At 39.4% G+C, this 9631-nt stretch overlaps 1 protein-coding gene across 2 annotated transcripts; it reads left to right on the top strand.

Moving 5' to 3' along the window:
- Positions 1-214: 214 nt before the first annotated feature.
- On the top strand, positions 215-9621 carry LOC141593347 (DNA (cytosine-5)-methyltransferase CMT2-like). 2 transcript variants are annotated; one of them, XM_074414145.1, is made up of 21 exons: positions 215-2195; positions 3150-3184; positions 3335-3437; positions 3536-3640; positions 3727-3846; positions 3961-4054; positions 4174-4367; positions 4521-4586; positions 4682-4930; positions 5410-5468; positions 5550-5616; positions 5729-6058; positions 6222-6290; positions 6367-6456; positions 6576-6663; positions 6855-6955; positions 7031-7135; positions 8013-8056; positions 8131-8200; positions 8275-8378; positions 9186-9621. In XM_074414145.1, the coding sequence occupies exons 1-21, from the start codon at positions 333-335 to the stop codon at positions 9319-9321; spliced, it is 4092 nt and encodes a 1363-aa protein (XP_074270246.1). In that variant the 5' UTR covers positions 215-332; the 3' UTR covers positions 9322-9621. The 2 variants fall into 2 exon arrangements, with proteins under 2 accessions (XP_074270246.1, XP_074270247.1); XM_074414146.1 differs by having other exon boundaries at positions 2126-2195; positions 3119-3184.
- Positions 9622-9631: the final 10 nt, after the last annotated feature.

The following is a 9631-nucleotide window of genomic DNA, read 5'->3' as shown; positions in this document are numbered from 1 at the left end:
ACCCACTCTGTCCTGGTCATTTGTTGTCATTTGGTTTTAGCATAAAGACCAAGGAAATAGAAAGAGGTCAACTATTAAATGATAAGTGGAACAAATTGAGTGTGAATGATCAAATTACTCATCAAATTTATTATTAAAATAGAAAGAATAATAAATGATCGAGACAACAAATAACGTCATTTAAATCGGTCAACATAAGAAAAAGATCGGAGAAGACCCGAAAGAAACCGTCTTAGTGTCTCACAGTCCCCTCTACTAATACTCCCCGCTCCACTCCACTCACCATTCACCCCCGATCACCATTTTCCGCCATTAACAAACCTCCAACAACCATGCACCAACCATCACCACCTCCAAAATCTCCGACGACCACTCACACTCACACTACTCTCTCTCCCTCCACACCCACACCTTCCTTAACTCTCGCATTAATCCCACAGCATTACGACCTCGATTTCATCACCCCTGAACCACTCAACGTCTATCCTCCCGACAATGCAGAACCACCACCGCCACCACTACCACCGCCGACGACATATTCGCCTCCGTTGACGCCGTCGATGCTGATGTTGACGGGTTGCGCCGCCGTGAAGACCGCCGTGAGACGGCGATCGCCGAGACTGGTGGTGGAGGAGGCTGGTATTTCAATCGGAAAATGCGGGAGGAGTGTGTTGGTGAAGTTGCCGGATACGGTGGTGTCGGAGAAGAAGGCGTGTGAGTTGGCTAGGGTTTGTTTAGAGGAAGCTGATTTTAGTGTTAGGTGTTTGAGATCGTCGAGGAAGGTTAGTGTTCGGAGTCCGAGTCGGAGTCCGAGTCGGAATCGGAATCGGAAGCGGAAAAGGGAAGATGTTGAGGTGAGTGACGGGAAGGTGTTGAGATTGGAATATGGAGGAAATGTGAGGAGCGCGGATAGGTCATCAATGGCGGAAAATCGAGGGAAATTAGGGTTAAGGCACTCGCCTAGGTTGTCAATGGCGGAAAATGGGAGTAGAAGTAAGGGGAGAATGGTGAAGGACAATGTACGTAGAAATGAGGGGAAAATGGGAGTGAAAAGCCTGTCTAGATCGTCAAAATCGGAAAATGGGGGGAAATTAGGGTTGAGACGGTCGAATAAGTCATCAATGGGGGACAATGTGGGTAGAAATGAGGGGAAAATGGGGGTGAAAAGCCTGTCTAGATCGTCAAAGTCGGAAAATGGGGGGAAATTAGGGTTGAGACGGTCGAATAAGTCATCAATGGGAGACAATGTGGGTAGAAATGAGGGGAAAATGGGGGTCAAAAGCCTGTCTAGATCGTCAAAGTCGGAAAATGGGGGGAAATTAGGGTTGAGACGGTCGAATAAGTCATCAATGGGGGACAATGTGGGTAGAAATGAGGGGAAGAAGGTGGTGAGAAGCGCGGATAGGTTATCTATGGTTGGGGATGTGGAAGGAAATGGGGGGAAATTAGGGTTGAGATGTTCGCCTAGGTTGTTAAAGGCGGAAAATGGGGGGTTAAAGGAGGTGAAGAGGGCACAAAAGTCGACTGTGGTGGAAAATGTCGGGAAAAATGGGGTGAAAGAGATGTTTATAAGTAGTCCGAGCTTATTGAAGGTGGAAAATTCGAGGAAGATTGAGGGAGGTAAGCAATTGAGAAGCTCGCCTAGGTTGTCGATGGGGGGTAATGTGGGACGAAATGGGGAGAAAGAAAGGTTGTTTATGTGTGGGCCGAGCTCACCAATCTTAGGGAAGTCGATGGAGATTGGTAGAGGTAGGCAATTGAGGGGCTCGCCTAAATCATCAATGGCGAAGGATTTCAGGGATGTAGGGGAAGAAAAGTTGAGGAGATGCTCGTCTAGGTCATCACCAATGGTAGAAAAAAGTGGGGAAGAAAGTGAATTAAGAAGCCCGTCTAGGTCAATGGACGGGAATTTGGAGGACATTGATGAAGAAAAGGTGTTGAGGCGTTCACCAAGGGCATTACCATCGTCTTTAAAGCTTGATGATGATGTCTATGATGACGAAATCAAGTTGTTAGTGAAGAAAAAGAAGAAGAAGATGACTAAGGATAGGATAGAGAATAGTAGTAATAAGATGGATGTTTTGTCTCCCATTGAGAAGGAGAAGAGGCGTGCGAATAGTAAATGTTTCTTTGTAGGGGATCCGGTTGCTGAGGAGGAGGCTCAGCAAAAATGGCGCTGGCGCTATGAATTGAAGGTCAAATTATTATGCAAACTCTTTCTTTCATGTTTTTATGCTTGGAGTTTTCGAATGTCTTAAAAACTTATATCTGACGGTCTCACTTGATAACGACCCCTTAATCCTATAACTGAATGAAAACGTCTTGTACAAACTCAGTGTTTGAATAGTCCTGTTAATTTTTGAGTTCTACGAGCATGTTTTTTTACGGGGAGTACATTTGCAATTTATTGGTTGGGAAATTGCATTATATGTCTAGATAGATTAAGTAGGCATAAGAATGAGATGATGCGCATCCAATGTTCTGGAATCTGGATGTCAGGCAATTTCTTGGTGATCTAAGAATTCGGATACATTTGAAGCACAGGGATGTATCTAAGAGACGAGGATCATCAGTTAATATACGAGTAATTAGTTTTTGGGTTTCAGATGGACCTAACCAGTAACCTCCACTTTGTGATTCAGTTTAGATTTTCCTGATGTCTACCTGCTTTAGTGAGACTAGCTAATGAGATAGTGGTGAATGGTGATTTCTTAATATGGAGTAGGTGGAGTATATGTAAACAGTTCAAGAATGAGCAACCAGTCATAACTCGTACCGGTGAGGCGGTGAGAGCAAGGCCGTGTGTACCATAGAGTTTGGTTTTGGCAGGATTGACTAAGAATGACGACAAATAATTTGATTTAAAAAGAGGCATTCATGCGGATATGTTAAAAAAAAGTAATATCGACATTCTGATATCAGGAAAAAATGCAGGTTACGAAATCATGTTGGCAACTTACCTTATTTTACATTTTTACCCCATCCCCTGTTCCCTTGTTAAGTTGAATTTGCAAGTTCAAACACATGAGACATTACTGCTTTGGTTTTTTAGTGACTGCATTATGTGGCGAATGCTTTTTTGTCCTTATGTTTACTCATATTGTACCTTACTACCCAGTTCTGAATATGAATGCTTTGAAGCTATGCAGAATAGAAGAAATAAAAGCCGGAGTTTGTCAGGAAAGTGCGTGATTATCTGTCTTATCTCTGTGGTTATGTCTTACTATTATCTGGTCGTCACATGCTTGCATCTTCTTTTAGTGCTTGCATCTGTGTCCCATTGGTTGTTAAATACTTGTTTGCGTTATTCGTTGATTATTATTCATGTTTGCAGTGACAAAGAAGAAGATGAACCAATTCTGAATGTGAAATGCCACTACGTCCAAGCAGAAGTCAATGGAAAAGTATTTCATCTTGGCGATTGTGCCCTAATAAGGGTGAGTTGCTAACATTAAATCACCTTGTTCACGTCAGAAATTCTGGTATTTCTCAATGCATCATGTCTATAATGGTCGTTACATCTTTTGATTTACAGGGAGATGGAAAGCAAAAGCATATCGGCAGGATAATAGAGTTCTTACGAACAATGGAGGACGACGACTATTTCAGAGTTCAGTGGTTCTACAAACCTGAGGACACGGTGATTATACTAGTCGATTTGGAATTTAACAAACAATCAAACAATTTGATGTATTCTTAGCAATTTCACGTTGGTAATTGTCCCAGGTGATGAAAAAAGAAACTTCTTTCCATGACAAGAAACGGATATTTTATTCTACTATAGAAAATGACAACATGCTAGATTGCATAATCTCGAAACTGAATGTGACACAAATTTCACCAGAGGTATCATTCTTCATACTTGATAGATATTAATGGTCTTTTGAATAGCAAAAAAAGGAATCATTGCATTATATTTCTATCCCCGCAAAATTTTTCTAACCAACTGTTGCTTTGCAGCTAAAATTTGATTTGAGCTCTCTTCCCCCATCAGACTACTATTATGATATGGAGTATTGTTTGGATTATTCTACATTCCGCAATTTGCCAAGAGGTAATGAAGATTTCTTGGGTATGCTAAGATTATTTATGTCCAAAGTTATTAGTTGTCTTATTATCTTTGTTCGTCTTTTTTACTTTAATAATTGACACTATTTATCTATGCTGCTGTAGATAACTGCGCCATGAACTCTGAAATGGCATCAGTCGATTGCCTGGACCCTGTCCTTTCTGTTGCCAACCCCCCTGTGTTAGAGAATGGTTCTATTTGTGAAACATACAATTTATTGGATCTTTATGCTGGATGTGGGGCAATGTCGACCGGTTTATGCATTGGTGCCAGACATTCTGGTGTTAATCTTGTGACGGTAAGTTAGTGACTTCATATATTATGATACACATCTGTTAATGACCAAAAATAAGAAAAAGGAGGAGAAAGAATCAGAAGTAGCTGTCCGCCTGTACTTTATTTTGTATCCATTTTTAGCATTTAATTCACTGAATCTTATTCTTTGAGTCAGCGATGGGCGATTGACCTTGACAGTCCGGCATGCAAAAGCATACAATTGAATCATTCTGAGACACAAGTAAGCAGTTCAACTCAATCTATAATCTAGACTTAGTCAAAGATATTGGTTGTTTAATTTAGCCGTTGCCCTTGGCGCATATCTTATATGTAAAGGTTAGGAATGAAGCAGCAGAGGATTTTCTGGAATTATTGAAGCATTGGGAGAAGCTGTGCAAAAAGTTTGTAAAGGAGGATACCGAAAGTCAATTTCCACCTGCTGATATATTGCCAGATTTACCTGAAAACAAGGCAGATGCTCATTCTGATAGCGATGAGGCACCTGAAGAATTAGAGGTTTCAAGCTTGCTCGACATTTGTTATGGCGATTCTGATGGATCAGGAAAGCAAGAACTGAAGTTTAAGGTTTTTTACAAGTAACTTTCTGTATTATCGTAGTCTATGATTTTGGTTTAGAGTAAGCCTAAATAAAAATGAACTTAAAGATGCTGCTAACTAGTGTAACATTTTGAATATACCTTTTTTGAGTCGCCATTTGGAATATCTTGATTAAGCTATCAATTCATGGTATTAAATATTACAATGCATTTAACCCAATTATCAAGGTTTAGAAGGTTACCCTGTACCGGTTTAATTTTAAACCGCAATGACCGAGTTCAGACCACAACTGAATACACGAGCATGTCTCCACTGAGATTTTAAAACTATGGCTACGTTGCAGTCATTGATTTCCTTGTTTAATAGTCCGTTTCAGATGATAGCGAACACACCAAAAAAATGTCTCGATTTTCCCATAAAGCCTGGTGTAAAGCTGAATACATAATGCTGTGGTTTGATGATAGTTGTTTTTTTTTTTGTTTTTTCTACTTTGGCTATTATGTCAGGTGCGCTGGAAAGGGTATGGTCCAGATGATGATACATGGGAACCGATAGAGGGGTTGAGGTATCTATTAGCTCCTCTTAAGAAAATTTGATGCTGCAACTCTCTAAGATGCATCTTTACTCATTAATATCTGTCTCACAGTAATTGTCAAGAGCTAATACAAGATTTTGTTATAAATGGGTTCAAGAGGAAACTATTACCACTTCCAGTAAGTTCTCCGTCTTGACGTGGATGCGGATACTTATTTACTGCATTAAATTACATCCCTATTTCGACTTAAAATTTACATTCCTAATGCATGATGAAATGATTCATTCCAGGGTGATGTGGATGTCATATGTGGAGGACCTCCATGTCAAGGAATCAGTGGGTATAACCGATTTAGATGTGTTGATGACCCATTATCCGATGAGAGGAATCGTCAACTCATAGTCTTCATGGACATAGTGGATTACTTAAAACCTAAGTTTGTTTTGATGGAAAATGTTACTGATATTCTAAGGTTCGACAAGGGTTCACTTGGTAGGTATGCTTTGAGTCGTTTGGTGCATATGCGTTACCAGGCTAGAGTCGGCATAATTGCTGCTGGTTGTTATGGGGTTCCTCAATTTCGTTTGCGTGCCTTCTTTTGGGGTGCTCTTCCTAGTGAGGTGAATGAGTTGAGCTTATTGTTAAAATCTTATTTTTTTTGCTTAGTTTTCGCCACCAATGATATATTCTGTCTTTTTGACTTCTTAGTTGCTCAGTATGCCCTCTACATTTGCTTTTGAATGATAATTGCCTATAAGACTACTCTATTTTTGGATTCTGCAGGAACTGCCCCAATTCCCACTCCCCACTCATGACGTCGTTGTTCGATATTGGCCTCCGGCCGAATTTGAGGTAAGGTTGGTAAATGAAGCTTGAAAAAAAAGTGTGTTAATATCTACAATCTGATCAAACGCTTGTGATGTTGTAGCGTAATCTTGTGGGTTATGAAGAAGGTCAACAAACTCCTGAACTGGAAGATGCCGTCTTACTAGGTGATGCCATCTCCGATCTCCCTGTGGTGAGTTGACTCAATTCCACTTCTAGTGCAACACTGTACTCGATAATTTTTTTCCTGATCACTTTTACATCAGCCTGGATACTGAAGGTTAGATTTTTGACATAAATCGTATTTCTTAGGTAACAAACTTCCAAAATCTGGATGAGATGCCATATAGAAGACCTCCAGAAACTGAGTTCCAGAAGTATATACGATCAAATAATTGCGGTAATTTGCAGTCATATTTTCATTATTTGATGCGATATTTGATTTTTTTTTTCTCTTTCATTCATCAAATATAATTAACGACTTAATGTTTTTCTATTGGTGGCCTGTTTATGAAATTGTACTTTTAGAAATAAAATACCCCATGATATCTTCTTAGTTCTTACTATATCTTGTGTTTATAAAAATGACAGGCTGTACATCAAAATCTGAAGAACCTGTATTGTATGATCATCGACCCTTTCAGTTATTTGAGGATGATTACATTAGAGTTTGTAAGATTCCTCAAAAAAAGGTATGTTCCCTTAAGCGTAATTGCAAGATATTTTTGAATGTCCTTGGGTAGTTCTTTTATGCAGTAGTTTTGCAGGGAGCAAATTTCAGGGACCTCCCTGGCCTAATTGTGGGAGATGACAACGTTGTTCGACGAGATCCATCTTTCAAAACTCTGCTTTTGCCTTCAGGGAAACCAATGGTATGTACATAGCTTCTTACATGAAATGGGACTATATTGCTTCAGCATAAATATTTTGGAATAATTGGTATTACCTACCTGCTATTAAAAAAATGCGGAGTATAAAATTTGCTATCTTGGAAGTTCATTTTTTATATTTCACAAATTTCTACCCACTGATTTCCGATCAATGTTTGTACAAGCTTTGTCTGTTTTAACCTGGAAAGCACTTGCGGTAGTAATCTGTAAGAACTGAGGAACTTATTAGGGAGTATATTTTGATTTTTTTTTGTTAATAGATTGTTCTTTGTAAAATTGGAATACTCCGTATATAATAGGCTGTAATTACCAAATTTTTCTAAATATCTACTCGTATTTGGTAGCCACCCAAAACAATATCTGTTTGTTCCCATGTAGCCACCCCAAACAATTGCTGTCTGCTTTCACTCGTTAATCTTGTTTCATTGGCCATATCCATTGTGATGAGGAGAAGGCGAGAAGCAATGTAATGGAAATTATCCAACACTCCTACTCGTTGTATAGACATTCCGTTTTGTTCCGTTCCAACAGGCTGTATACATATCTTTTTTTGAATAAGGTTTTCATCTTAACTGACCAAAACTCCCAAACTGGTTGTTAATCCCGCTTGCACTATGTTTTGGATTCTCTTATAAGTTTTTTGTTTGACACACTCTTAGAAGTTAATAGGATGGCAAAGTAATCTACTTCCAGTATGCCCACAACCCCACTTGCTTTCGCCTTTCTAAATTCTATTGCGGTAAGTAAATGGACACAACCTACTGCAAACGAGAATTCGTGAATGTTGTCATCTGAAAGTTAGTTTAGGTACTAGCTAGCAGAAAGTCATTTACAGTTTGATACTCTTGGTTTACTGCAGGTTCCAGAGTATGCCTTAACTTTCGAGCAGGGCAAATCTAAAAGGTGACTTGTCTGACTGTTGAATATTTAGAAATTTCCTCCCGAAATCCATGTTAAAAAATTGGCTTTACTTGCAGACCATTTGCAAGACTCTGGTGGGATGAAACTATGCCGACGATTGTAACCGCTCCAAACTGCCACTGTCAGGTATTGTTCTACTGCAGTTCTTATTAAAAAGGAAGTATTTGGTTGGCCAGACTTGTAATGGATGGGAATTTTAGGCCTTGTTGCATCCCGAACAAGACAGAGTTCTCACTATACGCGAATGTGCAAGGCTCCAAGGATTTCCTGACAGTTTTCGTTTATGGGGAACAGTCAAGCAAAGGTGAGATATTCACCCTAGCTCTATGTTATCCTTTGTCACTGAGCATTTTGTTTTAATTGAACATGCTTGACTACTTTAGGAGTAGTTGAGTCAAAATATTCTCCTTCCGAGGCTTTTTTTGTTCTCGTTGTACCCAGTTTTGAGTAGCCGAACTGTTTGCAAACTTAATTGTACCTGACATTAGAACTTCAGTCTTTAGAAACACCCTATCTACGCCATTTTTTTAAAATTTTCCAATTTGATCGGTCTTGTCCTTTCCCTAATTACGTAATTTTTTGTGTTTCAATACATTTTGCCCTAATATATTTTCTTACTTGGTAACTGGTGGACCCACCATTATTACACTAACATACCGGTTAGTTTAGGTGGTAAATTTACCTAAGAAATGGATGAGAGTCATGAGACAAAGTATGACTCTATGTCAACCAATGGCCGAGGTGTGCAGGACGTGGGTTGTGATTAGAGCTTCAGTCTTCAAGAAATGTGTAATGTGTAATGTGTATTGTGCAGATGTCAACTAATTTAGGTGGTAAATTTATTGAAACGTTATACTCGTGAGCCTAGTTCAAAACTTGTTAGCCTAGAAAACTTGCTGTTTTGGTTTGTTTATTTGGGTTAGTTATCCCAGCTTTGCTTCACCAAAAAAAACTTGTTAGCCTAGGAAACTGTGTCATAGTGCTACCATTCAAGAAAACCAATTCATTTGAAGTCTACCTTTGGACAGACCTTCGAGTTCCCACCAGCATAAGTGGAAACTGATATCTAGTGATTATCTGAAATTCTAAAGGAATTGTGCGTTTGCAACAGGTACCGGCAAGTGGGAAACGCAGTGGCAATACCAGTCGCAAAGGCGTTAGGTTACGCTTTAGGCATGGCATCCCAGAAGGCTACTGGCAAAGAAGCCCTTCTAACTCTCCCTCCTAAGTTTGCATATTCTAACTGATATTCTTATATTTGTTTTACGCGGTACTGTAACTGGGAATGTAGCCTTTCTTCGATCTCTTCCCGATTTATTTTCAGCCTCCTATCTTAGTCCATTTCAATGAATATTCCTTCTCTAGGTAGTGTAAAATCAAGGAAACTAGGAGTTTTCAGCCGCTGCGTCTTCTAGGTGAAGGCCAATTTTCTTTCTTAATAAATATTCGATATATAGTTCATTCAATTGTCTAAATTATCGACTGAGTTGCCTTATTTTCAGTCACGGGGCAACTGTGCGAGACAAATGTTATCGGTTTCAAGACTCCCTTTGTCAT

Source organism: Silene latifolia, chromosome 1, assembly GCF_048544455.1.
Source record: "Silene latifolia isolate original U9 population chromosome 1, ASM4854445v1, whole genome shotgun sequence".
Lineage (NCBI taxonomy): Eukaryota > Viridiplantae > Streptophyta > Magnoliopsida > Caryophyllales > Caryophyllaceae > Silene > Silene latifolia.
The sequence above is the reverse complement of the archived record's forward strand: the minus strand, read 5'-3'. Positions and strand labels throughout refer to the sequence as shown.

Excerpts from the sequence above, each read along its gene's own strand:
- LOC141593347 (XM_074414145.1), top strand. The coding sequence starts at position 333 with ATGCACCAACCATCACCACCTCCAAAATCTCCGACGACCACTCACACT. Across the intron at positions 6,291-6,366 it reads GGCCTCCGGCCGAATTTGAG|CGTAATCTTGTGGGTTATGA; the intron begins GTAAGGTTGGTA and ends GTGATGTTGTAG. Across the intron at positions 8,057-8,130 it reads GAGCAGGGCAAATCTAAAAG|ACCATTTGCAAGACTCTGGT; the intron begins GTGACTTGTCTG and ends CTTTACTTGCAG.